At 42.1% G+C, this 19,152-nt stretch overlaps 1 protein-coding gene across 1 annotated transcript; it reads right to left on the minus strand.

Annotated features, from left to right (window-relative positions):
• Nucleotides 1-10,855: 10,855 nt before the first annotated feature.
• On the minus strand, nt 10,856-16,652 carry LOC118396154 (uncharacterized). Its single transcript, XM_035790268.2, has 4 exons — nt 16,513-16,652; nt 15,310-15,656; nt 14,937-15,183; nt 10,856-14,012 (listed from the first exon to the last, which is right to left on the minus strand). Exons 2-4 carry the CDS (start codon nt 15,574-15,576, stop codon nt 13,651-13,653), a joined length of 876 nt encoding a protein of 291 aa, XP_035646161.1. The 5' UTR covers nt 15,577-15,656; nt 16,513-16,652; the 3' UTR covers nt 10,856-13,650.
• Between the last annotated feature and the right edge of the window lie 2,500 nt (nt 16,653-19,152).

The following is a 19,152-nucleotide window of genomic DNA, read 5'->3' on the forward strand; positions in this document are numbered from 1 at the left end:
TTTCACTCTGTCGATTAGGTTAGCATTGTGGAGTAACTACAATGTTGTTAATACATCCTCAGTTTTCTCCTATCACAGGATTAAACTCTGTTTTAAGTCATCATTGGCCTAATTGTTTTATCCATCTACCAATAGGTGCCCTTCTCTGTGAGGCATTGGAAAATCTCCCTGATCTTTCTGGTTCAATCTGTTTGAAATTCACTGCTCTACTGAGGGACCTTACAGATCATTTTATATATGTGGGATACAGAGATGAGGTAGTCATTCAAAAATCATCACAGTGAGGCCATGCAACTTATTATGTGACTTGTTAAGCAAATATTTACTCCTGCACTTATTTAGGCTGGCCATAACAAAGGGGTTGAATACTTATTGGCAAGACTTTTCAGCTTTTCATTTTTAATTAATTTGTAAACATTTCTAAAAACATAATTACACTGACATGATGGGTGGGTCAATTTAATACATTTTGAACTCAGGCTGTAAAACAAAAAAATGTGGCACCTGAAAGTGACTGAAGAAGAGGAGGAAGAAGAAACCATTAGAACAAAAAGTTAAGGGGTGTGAATACTTTCTGAAGGCACTGTAGTGCCCCCTGGTGGTCACTAATAGTTCACCCCAGAGCAGATATTCCAAAACTGTGTTGCAATGCTATTGGGGCATGCCAAATGAAAATGTGATCCATTTTTTTTTTTTTTTTTTGTAAAAATATATATTTTTTACATGTTTTTTTCCTTCACATTTTCAAACAGTCAATATATATTTTCCAACGTGGCTATACATTTGTGTGAGGTTTTTTTCTCGTCTGAGTAGCCTCGTTTCACTGCCAACATTTTTTTTTTTAAACCATCTAGTGTTCAGCGAAATAACAACACAATGTCAGATACAGGTAGCCTGGTCAAATAATTAACATCCAATCACATTAACCGTTACCCTCTCGTGGGAATTCCACTAATGGTCCATATGTAGCCAAATGTTGCTTCTGATCATGTTGGTATCTGTACTGATGGCGCAAAAGCCATGACAGGGAGACATAGTGGAGTGGTAACACGCGTGCAAGCAGTTGCTCCCGACGCCACTTGGGTACACTGCAGCATTCACCGAGAGGCTCTTGCTGCCAAGGGAATGCCTGACAGCTTGAATGACATTTTGAACACTATAGTGAAAATAGTTAACTTTGTTAAAGCAAGGCCCCTGAACTCTCGTGTATTTTCTGCACTTATGCTTTTACAACATACAGAAGTACGCTGGTTATCAAGGGGCAAAGTATTGACACTTTTTTTTAATTGAGAGATGAGCTTAATAAAGTTTTCTTTACTAACCATAATTTTCATTTGTCTGACCACTATGACAAGTTTTTCACACGACTGGTGTATCTGGGTGATGTTTTTTCTCGTATCTGGGTGATGTAAATGGAAAACTGCCTTTCTACTCTCTGCTGTCTTTCCAGAGCACCACTGGTGCTGTAATTGGCAATTTGGTTGTCTCTTCTCTCTTTAATCACCTGCTGCACTCTGCTGTTACGATTGGTTGAGCCTTGGATACAGCCAGTATTGCTCCAAACGCGCATCACTCGTTCGCTTACAGCCAGTAGTCTGATCCAAAGCCCCCCCTCCCTACCAAACTTCTTGGATACAATCCAGTATTGCTCCAAACGCGCATCACTCGTTCGCTTACAGCCAGTAGTCTGATCCAAAGCCCCCCCTCCCTACCAAACTTCTTGGATACAATCCAGTATTGCTCCAAACGCACATCACTCGTTCACTTACAGCCAGTAGTCTGATCCAAAGCCCCCCCTCCCTACCAAACTTCTTGGATACAATCCAGTATTGTTCCAAACGAGCATCACTCATTCGCTTACAGCCAGTAGTCTGATCCAAAGCCCCCCCTCCCTACAAAACTTCTTGGATACAATCCAGTATTGCTCCAAACGCACATCACTCGTTCACTTACAGCCAGTAGTCTGATCCAAAGCCCCCCCTCCCTACAAAACTTATTGGATACAATCCAGTATTGCTCCAAACGCACATCACTCGTTCACTTACAGCCAGTAGTCTGATCCAAAGCCCCCCTACCAAGCTTCTTGGATACAATCCAGTATTGTTCCAAACGAGCATCACTCATTCGCTTACAGCCAGTAGTCTGATCTAAAGCCCCCCCTCCCTCCAAAACTTTTCTCATCAGATCTACACAAATCACATAGGTCACCTATTTTGGATTCAAAACAGAGAATTTTGAAAGGTGACGAGTTTGCATCCCTGAAGAGAGCCTCATCGACATTGCAACAAGCGGTTCTGCGAAAATGTAATTTAATCAGAAGACACTGCCAGATTTCTGGATTGGGCTGCGCTCAGAGTATCCTGCCTTGGCAATTCTCACTGTTTAGACACTGATGCCCTTTTGCAACCACGTACCTATGTGAAATTGGATTCTCGGCCCTCACTAGCATGAAAACTAAATACACGCACAGACTGTGTTTGGAAAATGATTTAAGACAGACTCTCCAATACAACCCAATATTGCAGAGTTATGTGCTTGAAAGGATGCACACCTGTGTAACATGTGGTGAGTTATTCATATTGTGTTATTAACAAATAAGGTTTTATATGTAAGATGGTTAAGAGCAAAAGTATTGATTGTTATTATATTATTATTTGTGACCTGGTCTTATAAGAGCTCTTTGTCACTTCCCAAGAGCTGGGTTGTGACAAAAACTCACTCATTATTATGTTTAATAAATGTATCGTATTGTGTGTGTGTGTGTGTGTGTGTGTGGCAGGCTTACAATGATGGCAAAAAACAACATTTGAGAGTGCGCTGACCCTGGTGCTAGAGGGGGTACCCAGCTGGAGGTTGAAGGTTTGAAAAGGTACGGGACTATAGAAAGTTTGGGAACCACTGACCCAGAGAGATGAGGACCTATTGACAGATTTGACTGGCATGGAAACAGCTATGGAAATGTGCTAGTAGTGTCTTACCTCGGTAATGAGGACCCCCTTGCCAGCTCCTGCAGCTTTCAGACAGAGTCCTAGTTGAGAGTCCTAGTTGTCCTAGTTGTTTGCTGTCTACAGGCTTGGGCAGGTTGTGGACACACAAGCAGGTCTTGGATACAAACACATTCAGGTCCCGTAGCTTGGTCCTAAAAAAAACGCACACTGAGGACACAAGACCCAAGTTACCAACACACTGTGTTGTGATTGTAAGACAACGCTATGATGCTCTGATTGGTTAAAAAACAGGAAGTACTTACTCTGGTCCTCTTGGTCATGTCTGCTGCTGGAACACCCTCAGCTGCCTTAGTTCCTGCCCGTATCACTGAAAGAAAGAGGTATGCGATGGAGGGTAGGGGAGAAGAAAAGTGAGGAGAAGGTGGTGTAACTTACATCCCTCTCTAGCCAGGTAGAGGTTCCTGGTCCCTGTATGCGTTTTGACCTTCTTGTCCTTCAGTTTGACGGCATCCTCTCTGCTTATCGCCGCTACGATGTTCAGCATCCTACCATCCACACGGATACCCCCGCTCTAAAACAGACAAACATGATACCCCCAAACATACATTACAGCAACTCAGAGCTCATCAGAAGAGATGTACCTGAAGAAAACATGAGTAATTTATCCTATCTCTGACTCGTCCTCTGCGGCATCAATGCATTTCTCGGCTGCTTCTTTAGACATGAACTTGAACAAAGGTAATACCTGACCAGACAACAGAGCACAGTCAACAACCATTACCAACCAACACAGTCATGATTCAATGTTAACATGTAGACATCTATTATCTGACTGGCATCACTTCAGGCCATTGTTTAAGTTTGGGCAGGGGACAGAGCTAGAAAGAGAATGAGGTTGTGTTGGAGCCAGGACTATACCTTTAGAGTGTTCAGTGTCTAGGTGTAGGCAGATCTTGATGTACTTCAGTTCTCCATACTGCAGTAACACCTTCTCCAAGCCCTCCTCCTCCATATCAAACGACAGGTTCCTGATAACGGTTTTGCCCTCATTGACGTCTGATGGTAGGGGCTTTCTCTTGGCTGCATGATCGACAGAGAGAGCGAGAGCCAGCACCAGAGAGAGCCAGAGAGAGCCAGAGAGAGCCAGAGCCAGAGTCAGAGAGAGCCAGAGCGAGCGAGAGCCAGAGCCAGAGAGAGCCAGCGCCAGAGCCAGAGAAAGCCAGCGCCAGAGCCAGAGAGCCAGAGAGAGCGAGAGAACCAGAGCAAACCAGAGCGAGCCATAGCCAGAGAGCAGAGCAAGCCAGAGACAGACAGAGACAGAGAGAGCCACAGCCAGAGTGAGCCAGAGAGAGCTAGAGTGAGCCAAAGAGAGCCAGAGCCAGAGAGAGAGCCAGAGCCAGAGAGAGTCAGAGCCAGAGAGAGTCAGAGCCAGAGAGCCAGAGCCAGAGAGAGCCAGAGCCAGAGAGAGCCAGAGCCAGAGAGCCAGAGCCAGAGAGCCAGAGCCAGAGAGTCAGAGCCAGAGAGCCAGAGCCAGAGAGAGCCAGAGCCAGAGAGAGAGCCAGAGCCACAGCCAGAGTGAGCCAGAGAGAGACGGAGAGAGCCAGAGTGAGACGGAGAGAGCCAGAGTGAGCCAGAGACAGAGAGAGCCAGAGCCACAGCCAGAGTGAGCCAGAGAGAGCCACAGCCACAGCCAGTGTGAGCCAGAGAGAGCCAGAGTGAGACGGAGAGAGCCAGAGTGAGCCAGAGACAGAGAGAGCCAGAGCCACAGCCAGAGTGAGCCAGAGAGAGCCACAGCCACAGCCAGAGTGAGCCAGAGAGAGCCAGAGTGAGCAAGAGAGAGCCAGAGACAGAGAAAGCCAGAGCCACAGCCAGAGTGAGCCAGAGAGAGACAGAGACAGAGAGAGCCAGGGCCACAGCCAGAGTGAGCCAGAGAGAGCCAGAGTGAGCCAGAGAGAGCCAGAGACAGAGAGAGCCAGAGCCACAGCCAGAGTGAGCCAGAGAGAGCCAGAGTGTTGGAGGGGTTCAAACAGAGGGCAACCTGGAACATACACACTGATATTTCATCAAGAGAAAAGACGACCGTTTCATACCAGAATCCTCACTGTCATCATCTTCATAGTCGTCTTCATCAGACCCAAGATCCCTTTTGTCGTCATCTGCCTCCTGAGACTCTGAATCTTCATTTTCCTCGTCGTCTTCATCAGACCCAAGATCACTTTTGTCATCGTCATCTGCCTCCTGAGACTCTGCATCGTCATTCTCCTCAACACCCTCCTCCTCTGATGGGGTGTCTGGATGCTGAGCTGACTCTGTAGAAAGAAGAACTATTAAACACAACACTTCAACAATATCCTGGCTGCAATACTCCAGTCCTCAGAACCAAAGACTGGCCAAAGAAGACCAATTTAGACATAAAATGGGTTGTTTGGATCCTGATTGGTTAACTGCCTGTTAACAGTTCAATTTGAATTATCAATGCAGATTCACTGTCCTACAGCCCAGCCAGGAAATCTATAAAATTAATCTCCCCTGGAAAAAGGTTGACACATTATTAACTCATTCTACTAGGCTAGCATTTGGTTTGCAACAGTTGGGGTTTGTCTAAATCTTGCTGCTTGCTTTTCCCGACAAGTGCAAAAACATTAGTTATTTTTGGCAATCTCCACCCTTCCATAGGAGAGAATAAACATGACTGACAATCTCTGAGCCAGACGAATACATTTATCAGGATCATTTTAATGGATATATCAAAAGAACTGGCAATAGAAACAAACATAAAACAAATGTCTGTTGTCATTTCAGCTGCTTGATTTGATTGTGTTTTAGCTTTAGTAGGCTAGCTAGCAAAGAAGTAGCAAGCCTGCATGGCAACCTTTTTTGCTTAGAATGTTTGGAATAGACAAAGCTTGTTTGGCTAGCTACTTCGGAATCTCAGAACTAACAACTGGCTTTTGCCCGGACTATATCGTCTGGTGGAAGGACGAAATTAAACAAATTTGCTCATTTTCATTTATGAAAACATGTCATTCATCTTTAAAAATATATGTTGGTAACCATTTTCTAAAAAAATGAATGATAGTGAATAACACCCTCCTATGGGCTATTTCCCCTGACCCCCCGAACTGTGTTGGGTCTTCGAACAGCCCATAGTCGGCAGTTAATTACACGATAATCCCTAGGTTCTCATGCCTTATTTCTTAATTACATCAGGTCAAGGTCTACATCTTTACAGCCCATCTCAAACTGAGGACATGCAGAAATAGAGATTTTAAAAAACAGCAAAAGCTCATACTTGTTCTTTTCTACTTCTTCCTCCTCCTCTTCAGTAACTTTCAGGTGCCGGTTTCTCTGCTGTGACCTTTTCCACTTTCTTAGCTCCTGGCTGAGTAGCGACAAACTTGTCTTTAGCCACAGCTCAATCAATAGCTACCTGCCTTCCTGTAAAGGACAGAGGAGAGAACGACTTGATTGCAGAAGATGAAGCCACAGTAGACTATTGAGATGTGCCTCATCTTTCTCAGAGATATTCACAGGGCAGAAAAAGGTCTCACACACTGTTAAGAATGCTATTTTCTTATGATTATTCTCTATTGGAATTTGGCCTCGAGGTACCCTCTCTCAGGCCAGAGGTCACCATAAAGCAGGCCTCAGTAAATGGTATCTGGGCCCCTGAGCCATAACCATAGATGTCCTTAAATGATTAAGAATGTTTTGGCAACTGGCACAGAAGGGTGAAACAACAAACCGATATGGTAAGAGTATTTAGATCAGCCCTTCTAGATTTTGCGCAAACATCTTAGAGGAACATATGTCTTCACATATACATATGTCTGTCTCTGTCAATTCAACTTTTCATTAAGAAGTTGTTCCCCTTTTCAATTCCTAAACACACACACCAGGTTAAGGTGTCTCTCTGTGATATCCTTTAGGTTTATTGCGTTCAAGGGCTTTCCTGCCTCCAAGACATTCTTAAACTGGACAAACGCAAAGCCCCGCATCTTTCCATCTGATGAAACACACATGGAAAGGTAAACAGAGTGAGGAATAGTCAGACACCAGATGTTACAACATGTTACTGACTCTGTAGTTGTCTTTGCACAACTAAATCCACAAAGGCTCAACAGTGCTTAGTGTGGTTGGGTGGTGATTCTCTCAAGTTGAAGTCTGTACCTGGTTTAAGGGGGATATTAGCCTCCAGAACTGTCCCAAACATGGCAAAAGACTGCTTCAGATCATCCTCAGAGCACTGTGGGAACACAAGACAAACATTAACAACTAACTGCAGACAAAGCATCCTCAATCAAAGGGGAGGCCAAAGGAAAAGATTGTTTGTCTGTTAGTTATGCAAGGGTTGACTCGTAACCCACAATCCCCGCGGTTATATCAGCGGAGTGGGCAGGTTTAGGGCAATTAAATATTGTGTGGATGAAAGGCGGGTGGGTGGCGGGGAGGTTGAATAAAGAGAAAACAATGCATTAAAAATCCACAAATGTACACAGTGAACAAGACAATAGGATCAACTTCCTAATATTGAGTTTCACCCCCTTTTGCCCTCAGAACAGCCTCAATTAATTGGGACATGGCCCCTACAAGGTTTTCGAAAGCATTCCACAGTGATGTTGGCCCATGTTGACTACAATGCTTCCCACAGTTATGTCAAGTTGGCTGGATGTCCTTTGGGTGGTGAACCATTCTTGATACACACGGGAAACTGTTGAGTGTGAAAAACCCAGCAGCGTTGCAGTTCTTGACACACTCAAAACAGTGCGGTTGGCACCTACTACCATGCCCCGTTCAAAGGCACTTAAATATTTTGTCTTGCCCATTCACCCTCTGAATGGCACACATACATGTCTCAATTGTCTCAAGGCTTAAACATCCTTCTTGAACCTTTCTCCTCCCTTTCATCTACAGTGATTGAAATGGATTTGACAAGTGACATCAATAAGGGACCACAGCTTTCACCTGGTCAAATCTGTGTCATGGAAAGAGCAGGTGTTCCTAATGGTTTGTACACTTAGTATAATTATTGTGCAATCATATCTATGAGCTACATTTAGGCTTTTCTTTCATTATTTTTTTATCTGCTGTTGGTACGTAGCCTAAGCCTAAACGTCATGGCCTAACTGTAGCGTGCACCAAATACACACCAATTGCGAAACGCTTTGGGGAACTTGGGCAGAAAAACTTAATGATGATCCACTGAGGCAACAAGGTCAGTGTTTTATTCAATAAGAGAAAAGATGCGAAATGGAGAGTTGAAAATAAATAGGAGGGCCAGAACAGTATACTAATGATTGGGAAAGATTAAATTCATTGGTAAAAAGAAGATTGTGCAATGATTGCGAAGAACTATACAAATTCAACCTCTCACAATTCTAAAATAATATTAACTCCCTCAGAATTAAGCATTTCTTGCAGTAAAATTATACACCAAATGTAATCTTTTTACTCTGGATCAGGAGTGAGGAAATATGATCTCTTCCTTTCAGCATCTGGAGAGAATAAATGAGCAAATTTGTGAAAGGCGTCATCTTTGTAACGGTTTTCTTCTGGTGAAAGAGAGGCGGACCAAAATGCAGCGTGGTGGTTATTCATGTTTTTAATAAAGACGACTATACATGAACAGACTAAACAAAACAAGAAAGGTGAAAACCTAAACAGTCCTATCTGGTGCAAACACAGAGACAAGAACAATCACCCACAAAACCCAAAACAAAAAACAGGCTACCTAAATATGGTTCCCAATCAGAGACAATGACTAACACCTGCCTCTGATTGAGAACCATACCAGGCCAAACATAGAAATAGACAAACCAGACACACAACATAGAATGCCCACCCAGCTCACATCCTGACCAACACTAAAACAAGGAAAACACATACGAACGATGGACAGAACGTGACAATCTTCATCAGCATTATAAAATATGAAATCTTATAAAAAAAACATGTTGGGTCATTTTAACAGCTACTAATATCCTTAAAACCAGTCACTGATGCCACTTGGAAATTTAGCAAAGAAAAACGTTGCATTTTCTCCCTGCTTCCCTAAACATCTTTGCTGCAGGAGAGAAGCAGAGATGAAAGAGGAAATTGAAAAACTATCAATTATATCAATTTATGACATTCTGATGAGCAAGGGTTTATTTAGTCTTCTAGGGCAACAAGTAATGATAGAAGAGAAGCTGCATGTATCTAATTATAGACAATTTGACTAAGCCTAAAATGTTGGAAACGATAAGCAAAAACATAAGCCTATCTAAAAAAGGCCCGTCAAAAACGAATTCGGCCATCTCTGACTGTGCAGCACATTTTCTATATTTGCGGGTTATAGTTAAGTGCAGGCAGTGGCAGCTCTAACTTGGCAACCCCCCCCCCACTAATTGTAATTTTATTCAGACATTTGGGAAAACCTTTTTTTTTATCAGAACATTTAAAACTATAAACATAAAAATATACACAAAAAGACTAAAATATCAAAAAGTAGAAACAATGACGAATAGAAACAAATTGTATATAAATACAAATAAAAAAGAGAATCAAATTATTTCACTATTACCCTATTGCTAACAAAAAATAAATACAACTAAATTGCACAAATTCTATATCACACAAATAGAATAACACACTTATATAACACAATAGTCTGCCTGTGTGTCAAAACTTGAAACTGAGATTCCTGATGATTAGTCTGGCTTTCCTTCGGTTTTTCTTTAAAGCTCCTTGAGATTTATGGCATTTTTGTGAAACTGGTTCTTTTGGTGTTGTAGCTGTGTAGAAGACAAGACCACACATGTTTGATCCTCTAACTTCACCATGAGAAATGGAAGGTAGGCATCTAGCTAATTAACAGCTAAGCATCCACATAAGGTTTTTATACCTGTTGTTCCCTTTTTCTTGTCGTTTAGTTTCTTCTTGGCCACCGAAACGTTGATCTTCTGTCCATCATAGTCTTTCACCTCTCTAACCACGGGCTGTGCATCCTCCTACATGGAGTAGGTGACGTACCCAAACCCCCCAAATGTGTCTTCACCTGTAGGGACCATGTGTCAGAGTTGTCTTTTCACACATATTCTTTAATACTATTACAAATCAGGACATTTCACCTTTTTCCTTGACAACAAAACAGTGCTTCACAGGTCCAATCTCAGAGAATATCTCCTCCAAGCGGTCGTTAGATGCATCTACTGGCAGACTCCAGACGAGAGTTGTTAGGGCTGACATTGTTTAAGGAAGTTTCCTTTAAAATGATTCATAAATATTATCCTGCCAACCACTATATGAAGAAGTTTAAGGAAAACATCAACTCAAATGGCTCCTTTTATAATGACCACCCAGAAACTGTGCTGCTTCTTTTTTGGCATTGTATTCATGTAAGAAAACTGTGGCAAGACATCCGTAGCTTTATAATTGAACACATTTATGATGATTGTACACTATTGTGGAGAGATGTACTGCTTGGATTCTTTACATACAATAGAGATAAGCTGAAACATTATGTAATTAATTTCATTATTCTTTTGGCCAAATTTCATGTACACAAATGTAAATTTACAAACAAAAAAACATTTTCTTACCCTACAAAAGAAATTGAACTGTATTTTAAGACAGTTAAAAACTCTACTAACAAAAAAGCTGTTATAATTGTAAGTGTATGTATGTATGTCTCTTAAGGTCCTTGTGTACTTGTAATGTGATATTGTACCCCCTAGCTCGATTGTCCATTGTATGTAGTCTATATGTACTTGTGTTACCTCATGTACTTTCTGTATTGATTTGTTGTTAATCAAAAAGGATGAACATTTTTTTTTTTTACTTTGAAAAAGATCCGGCAAGCGATGTGTTTTCCCGGGAACTGCTCATACGAGCCTGTTAGGCATAGTAACAGAGTTGTGGGAGAGAAGCAGCATCCAAAACCTTTATTTGTGATGCAGATCGGCGCGACGGTTAGTAAAATCAAATCACATTTTATTGGTCACATACAAATGGTTAGTAGATGTTAATGCGAGAGTAGCGAAATGCTTGTGCTTCTAGTACAGACAGTGCAGTAGTATCAAACAATTATCTAACAATTCCCCAACAACTACAGTTGAAGTCAGAAGTTTTCATCCACCTAGGTTGTAGTATTTAAAACTCATTTTTCAATCACTACACAAATTTCTTGTTAAACTATAGTTTTGGGCAAGTCGGTTAGGACATCTACTTTGTGCATGACAAGTATTTTTTCCAACAATTGTTTACATACAGATCATTTCACTGTAGGTCAGAAGTTTACATACACTAAGTTGACAGTGCCTTTAAACACATTAGAAAATTCCCAAAAATTATGTAATGTCTTTATAAGCTTCTGATAGGCTAATTGACATCATTTGAGTCAATTGGAGGTGTACCTGTGGATGTATTTCAAGGCCTACCTTCAAACTCAGTGCCTCTTTGCTTGACATCATGGGATCAATAGTACACAAGTTTAAACACCATGGGATCACACAGCCGTCATACTGCTCAGGAAGGAGACGCGTTCTGTCTCCTAGAGATGAACATGCTTTGGTGCGAAAAGTGCAAATGAATCCCAGAACAACAGCAAAGGACTTTGTGAAGATGCTGGAGGAAACAGGTACAAAAGTAACTATATCCACAGTAAAACGAGTCCTATATCGACATAACCTAACATAACATAACCATGTTTGGAGGAAAAATGGGGAAGCAAGCAAAGAACAACATCCCAACCGTGAAGCACGGGGGTGGCAGCATCATGTTGTGTGGGTGCTTTGCTGCAGGAGGGACTGGTGCACTTCACAAAATAGATGGCATCATGAGGATGGAAGATTTATGTGGATATATTGAAGCAACATCAGCAATGAAGATAAAGCTTGGTCGCAAATGGGTCTTCCAAATGGACAATGACCCCAAGCATACTTCCGAAGTTGTGGCAAAATGGCAACAACAAAGTCAAGGTATTGGAGTGGCCATCACAAAGCCCTGGCCTCAATCCCATAGAAAATTTGTGGGCAGAACTGAAAAATCCTGTGCGAGCAAGGAGGCCTAGAAACCTGACTTAGTTACACCAGCTCTGTCAGGAGGAGTGGGCCAAAATTCACCCAACTTATTGTGGGAAGCTTGTGGAAGGCTCCCCGAAACATTTGACCCAAGTTAACCAATTTAAAAGGCAATGCTACCTAATTGTGTGTGTGTGTGTGTGTGTGTGTGTGTGTGTGTGTGTGTGTGTGTGTGTGTGTGTGTGTGTGTGTGCGTGTGCGTGTGTGTGTGCGTGTGTGTGTGTGTGTGTGTGTGTGTAAACTTCTGACCCACAGGGAATGTGATGAAAGAAATAAAAGCTGAAATAAATCACTACTATTATTCTGACGTTTCACATTCTTAAAATAAACTGGTGATCCTAACTGACCCAAGACATGGAATTTTTACTAGGATTAAATGTCAGGAATTGTGAAAAACTGAGTTTAAATGCATTTGGCTAAGGTGTATGTAAACTTATTACTTCAACTGTAAGTGTCCAACAAACTTTTGTAGTCTTGCTTTTCCTGGGACTCCACAAGATTTAAGAGGAACAGGCATGGTAGCGGAGAGGCCTGGTGCGTAATTGCGCAACAGAACAAAGACAGACAGGCTTGGGATGTAGACTATAGTTTAAATTAGGAGCATATGCATATTAGCCCATAATTCATAAGCTCAATACTGCAGTGAATATATCCCATAAATTTACAAAAAATATGTATTTTTTATCAGATAACAAAATCATAGGTAGCCTACACTGTGCTCCCGAGGCTGCGCTGAGTGCGCTCCCTCCCAGTCCCATGGTACCAGCTTGAAAAGCTACCCTATAGTTTGAGCCTTTTAGGGACAAGAAATGTAGCCTACAACAACGTAATGAAGAATGTTATTGTTTTCAAGTGAGTACAAAACTCTAGTCTAGGCTGTAGACTGCAGTGAAAAGCCTGTCATTTGAATAACTGCTCAAAAGCTTGGTGTTTTGAATGCATATTAATGTCAAGTTGATTGCATCTAGCCTGCCTGATTGGACAATCATTTGGATACATTGTTTTTTTCCCTCAAATGTTTAGCCTTCAAGGTCCAGGCACATTAGCAGGCCAGCAACATGGGGTATTTTCTCAGGATTTATCAGCTAACAGAAACATGCTAATGCAGGGATCTCTAGTGGCGAGCATACAAACTATGATAATGAGGAGGAAGTTTGGCTTCAGTGTTTAAAAGCGTTTGAAAATGAAGTGGATACTATTAGAGATTGGTGATGTTGAGGTATTCAGAGCACTACGTAACCTACGTAATGCAGAGGCTATATCACATGACATTTCTGGTACAATTCCGAAAAATCTAAACAATGACTCCTTTTGCGAAAAGTCTACTAAACAAGAGTTAATTTACTGTTTTTCCAATAATGTAAAACTGTATACAATAAGTCCCCACTATACCTAGAGTACTCAAACGTGGAACTTGTAGGTAAGTGAAGTGCAAACTGTCACGTCCTGCAGTCACATCCTGGTCTTGAGGGGGTCCTGAGTGCTTAGGGGGTAGGGGCTAGAGGCTATTTCTGGACTGGACCACAGCTGTGCCCTGTTGTCACTTGGCCTTGCTAGGGGCCATGCCGAGGACCTAAGGGGTAGTGGATAGGGTTAGGGATTGTTTCTGAACCAGACCACAGCTGTGTGGGTCCTGCCTAGCGTCACATCTTGGCCTTGAGAGGGACCATACCGAGAGTCTTTAGGAAGGTCTCCAAGGTAGACAGGTACTCCTGGGGGTGTCGTCTCAGGTGGCCTGCATGTGTTGACTCCTCCCATTTCATGTCTGTCACCTCCATCCCTCGTTTTCTCCAGTAGGCGATGATCTCCTCCATGCCCTCCGGGTCGCACAGTGCGTCGTTCTGGCAGAAGAAGACGAGAGCGGGTGCGGTGACAGGGTTATTCCAGAAGACATCAATGCCGTTGTTGAAGTAGTCGACTGTGTGGTGTTTGAATGCTCTGAAGTAGAGCATACTGGCCCATTTCACCTGGCTCTCTAGCCGGGGGAGCAGGATCTTACTTAGACCTGAGGAGATAATCAATGACAAAATGTAGTGAACAAAAAATATAAAAACGCAACACGTAAAGTGTTGGTCCTACGGTTCCGGAGCTGAAATAAAAGATCCCAGAATTTTCCACACGCACAAATAGCTTCTCTCAAATTATGTGCAGAAATTTGTTTACATCCCTTTTAGTGAACATTTCTCATTTGCCAAGATAATCCATCCACCTGACAGGTGTGGCATATCAAGAAGCTGATTAAATAGAATGATAATTTCACGGGTGCACCTTGTGCTGGGGCCAAAAGTCCACTAAAATGTGCAGTTGTCACAACAACGCCATAGATATCTCAAGTTGAGGGAGTGTGCAATTAGCATGCTGACTCCAGGAATGTCCACCAGGGCTGTTGCCAGATAATTTCATGTTCATTTCTCTACCATAAGCCATCTCCAACATAATTTTAGGGAATTTGGCAGTACATCCAACTGGCCTCATAACCGCAGACTACGCATAACCACTCCAGCCCAGGACCTCCACAGTCAGTTTCCATACCTGCGGGACAGTCTGAGACCAGCCACCCGGACAGGTGATGAAACTGAGGAGTACTTCTGCCTGTAATAAAGCCCTTTTGTGGGGAAAAACTCATTTGGATTGGCTGGGCCTGGCTCCCAAGAGGGTGGGCCTATACCATTACAGTCATGTGAAATCCATAGACTTGGGCCTCATGAATTAATTTCAATTGATTTTCTTTTATGAACTAACTCAGTACAATCATTGAAATTGTTGCATTTATATTTTTGTTCAGTATAAATGAGGATAAAGGACAACATCAGTTGTCACTGGTTAGCTTTATAACCTCTAACCAGACTATACTAGACAATGCTAGGCTGTCAGATGTGTTACACCTGGTTGGTATCCGCTCACGGTAACCCCTGTCCCCCAGACTCACCTGTAGCCATCCTCTCCAGTGAGCCCAGCACAAGGCTGTCATAGATGTGGCCTCTGATCCTCTGAGTGAAGCCGTAGTACTTCTGTGTGTCGCGGGACACATGCACCAACAGCTGGGTGAAGGTGTACCCTCCTATGGAGAAGGCGTGCACGAGCAGGGGGCGTGACACAAAGCAGTCACTCTGCAGGAGATCTAGTACCCTCGCCCCGTAGTCCAGGCCCCAGCGAGGCCACAGAAACTGACTCACCTAGGGTAGAGGAGAGGGGATTTAAGAGGTATTTTAGAGAGAAAGGAGACAATAGAGAGGAGCATTCTAAACAGAATGTTTAAATTGTTACAGATTTTCCACCCATGAACGTTGTCCCTTCCTCACCGCACTCTCCACTATGAGCACGTCAAAGCCTGTACGGAAGTAGATCTCACAGTACTTGGCCACAGCCTGAGGTCGCGACCCCAACCAGGGCAGCATCAGCAGCAGGGGCTTGGTTGGGGCAGAGGTAAGGGCTAGGGATGGAGAGGTACTCGCTGCATCGTTCAGGGCAGACAGAGGGCCAGGGGAGGGTTTAGGGGAGGCTGCGTCATTCAGGTACAAGGTGACGGTCTTGCTGATGCGGTGAACGGTGACCCTACGGGCTTGCATGGTGACAGCAGGGATTCAGAGTGCAGGGTTTAGGGAGCCTGGAGGTGGTGCTGTAAGGCAACTGTGGTGAAGGCTTTGGTCTGGAAGGGGAAAAATATTTTGCTGCATGTTTTCCACCATAATTTGCAAATAAATTCATAAAAAATCCTACAATGTGATTTTCTGGATTTTTTTTCTCATGTACACACTCACTGTACTGTAGCCGTTTTGCACAGATTCATATAGCTATTAGTCCCTCCAACACTACACTTCTGCTACACTTACAGAGTTAACTTACACACAGGTGTTCGCAGCATACTAGATAGCTAATTTACAAAAACAAATCTATATATATTTTTTCCCTCACTGATATGAAAGAAACTCCGTATGCATCCAAAACAGTTAGGCAAAGGACGAATGTTACTGTTCAGATTGATCATCGGGGCTCTTAACAGGCCAATTCTCAAAGGGAAATCGTACCTCTGACTTTCTCAAGGACACAGTCATTATGTGCAAACACAACTAAAGGTTAGCGGCACATTTGGTAGCTGATAATATCATTGAAAAATGCTGGTAGCTGGCCAAATGAACGAAAATGGATCGTTCCATATTTTTAAAGGCATGTTAATGGTTAATTTATAACTATTCCCCAGGTCGTTGCTGGAAATGAGAAGGTGTTCTCAGTCAACTTACCTGGTAAAATAACGGGTAAATAAATCAATTGGTCAATGTGGCCGAGATAAATTCAATAACTAAAAAAAGAAACACTTTAAATTGTATGATCAAGCGGTCAAAACTGGCAAAGCTAACTTAGCTAGTTATCATACTGTCGTTAGTTATCGTGCTTAGCTGCCTATGTCGCAAAAGGCTATATAACATACAGTAAGTATCATGTATACAGTATTGACATCAACACTAGGAATGTTACTAGCTAGCTATCATAAGAACTTTCCTTACCTGTGAAAACGTATTTTGTGTCAAAGTGCCCCGCCCCAACGTCCCCGAAGTACTCATCAGAAACTGTGGTACACATGTCACAAACCCACACGAAAGGGGTTATTTATAGACAACCCGGTGAAATCGTGCCTACATCCGAATGGCGCTGAATTAAACAACGATGAGCAATCCGGCTCTTTTCAGTGAGCCGGCTCGTTCGGCTCAGCTCACCTAAAAGAGACGGCTCTTTTGGCTCCCAAACGGCTCTTAAAAAAATATGTTTTGTATTTTTTCAAGTCAGTTTGCGATAGTTTGACTCTGATTGGTGTTAAGACATTTCTAATTAAATTATTAAATGAAAACATACTCTACCTTAACCACAATGTATTTAAAAATGCATTGGTTTGTTATGAAAAAGAATGCTGTTAAATATGTGCATTTAAAGTATAACTTTTTAATGTGTATAAACAAAGTGCATATAAATCTAAACATTCAAAACTAATACAATCTGAAAAGCATAATAGAATATTGCACAATATCAAAGGAAAATAAATAATTTGCAAAACTGCAGCCCGCAAATAGAAATGAATGTAAAAAAGAAGGATGCTATTACACATGCACATTTAAAGTATAACTTTTTTTAATGTAAATAAACTAAGTGCATATAAATGTAACAATTCAAAACGAATACAATCTGAACAACATAATAATAGAATAGTGCACCATATCAAAGAAAATATGAAAACAATGTGCAAAACTGCTGCATCCCACTTAAAGCATTAAACGTCCCTCTTTTCTCTCTCTTCTTTATTGCCATGTTATAACCAGCAGCACACAGCAATACTGACCATATTTTGCTTTTATGAGAGATTTGCATTCAGAAATGCAAGCTGCCTCACTTTCGAGGGCCTGTTGCGGTTTCTTCTCTAAGTATTTTTTTTTCCCGTTTTTGAGAAGACCCTCTCAGAGGGAACGGATGTGGCCACAATGCAGAGTCTCCCTGTCATGACTTTAGTAAACCGTGGGTATACAGTGGCCTTGTTCTTCCACCAGCTCAGAGGATCTGCAGATCTTTGGAGTGGCTCCTCCAAATAGGATCAGACCTCCATTATGGCATCTGCTAAAGGGATTCGTTGATGCTGCATCCCCATCTCGTCAAACAGCATCCATTCGTTATTTGAATTAGTTAATTCTATTAATTAAAATCGTTTGATTATTAATATCTTACTTTTTAAAATATATATATATAAATAGATTCGGCTCTTCTGATATGCGAGCCGGCTCTTAGAGCCGAGTCGTTCGTGAACGACCCATCACTACAACGAGCTACATAACCCATTATGCATGCGGTGGTTATATGAGCACTCTAATTTTTATCCAAACAAAGCCCATTGTATTTGCCTTGAATAGTTCAATTAAGCCTGGCTGGCGCGCGACCCACGTGACTACGTCAGGACACCTTTGAGAGCTGGTGTAATATAGAACGCCAAAATTGATACGCGTCAAATAACACAGCTCTATTATAGAATGTATTTGTGTGTTCTGTATTTGTACGTGTTAACCAAGCGCCACCACTACTATCAGTAGCACAGCCGGTGAAATCGTGCCTACATCAGAATGGGGGCGCTAATGGTTAGCGAATTTAAACAACGAGCTTACATAACCCATTGCGCATGCCGTGGTTATATGTGCACTCTAATTTTGATCCAAACAAAGCTCCTTTTATTTGCCTTGAATAGTTCAATTAAACCTGGCTGACACGTGACCACACCTTCGAGAGCTGGTGTAAATATGGAACGCCAAAAAAGATAGACGTCAAATAATACAGCTCTATTATAGAATGTTGTGTGTTCTACCACGAACGATGTGTTTGCAATACCGCGTTGGTATTGATTTGATTTGGTAATAAAGCATTATTTGTTCGACCGCAACTCCTGGGTTGGCTAGCTAGCTTTAGTTTGGTACCTAGCTAGCACCAATAGAACCAGACTGAAAACAATGACCAGTAGAAACTGCAGTCCTTCTCATTATTCTTGCAATGATGTAGGAATCCTTGTGAGTAAGTATTAGCTAGGTAGCAACTTGTTGTTTGCCGATTGAAATTGAACTCCTGTTCATGAAAATAAATAGCTAGCCAGCTACTTATTAACCCCGTTGCCTAAATACAACGTTATAAGCAGCCAGCTATCTTAATCTGGCTTTGTGAGGCTCGACCGGACCGGGTTATGTGTTGTGAGACTAGCCACAATAAGGATTAGGCACAATAGTGTAATTTGCGGATTCCCTTCAAAATACAAGTAAAATTGATGCAGGTTACAATTGGTGGAATCATGACATATTTAGACTAGATCATGTTAAACAAGATTGGAATGTGAAGCAATGAAATGGGTTATCAATGTACTCTGTGACACCCACAGAACAAATATCGCATAAATTTCGCAAATATTAGCATTGTAGCTCTTATCGCAGAACTGTGACTGTGAAAGCACCTCTCCAGTCAGCATATTGTGTGTATTGACATTCATATTGCGCTCTACAGCTTTACCTAAAGATTTGGGATCAATGAAATGGGGAATCAGTCTACTCAATACCCAAGATATGTTTTCCCAACGTCCTCCTCAGAGTTATCAGACTCCAAAACATCCACGCAGTATTTTTATT

Source organism: Oncorhynchus keta, chromosome 17 (assembly GCF_023373465.1).
Source record: "Oncorhynchus keta strain PuntledgeMale-10-30-2019 chromosome 17, Oket_V2, whole genome shotgun sequence".
NCBI classification, from domain to species: Eukaryota; Metazoa; Chordata; class Actinopteri; order Salmoniformes; family Salmonidae; genus Oncorhynchus; species Oncorhynchus keta.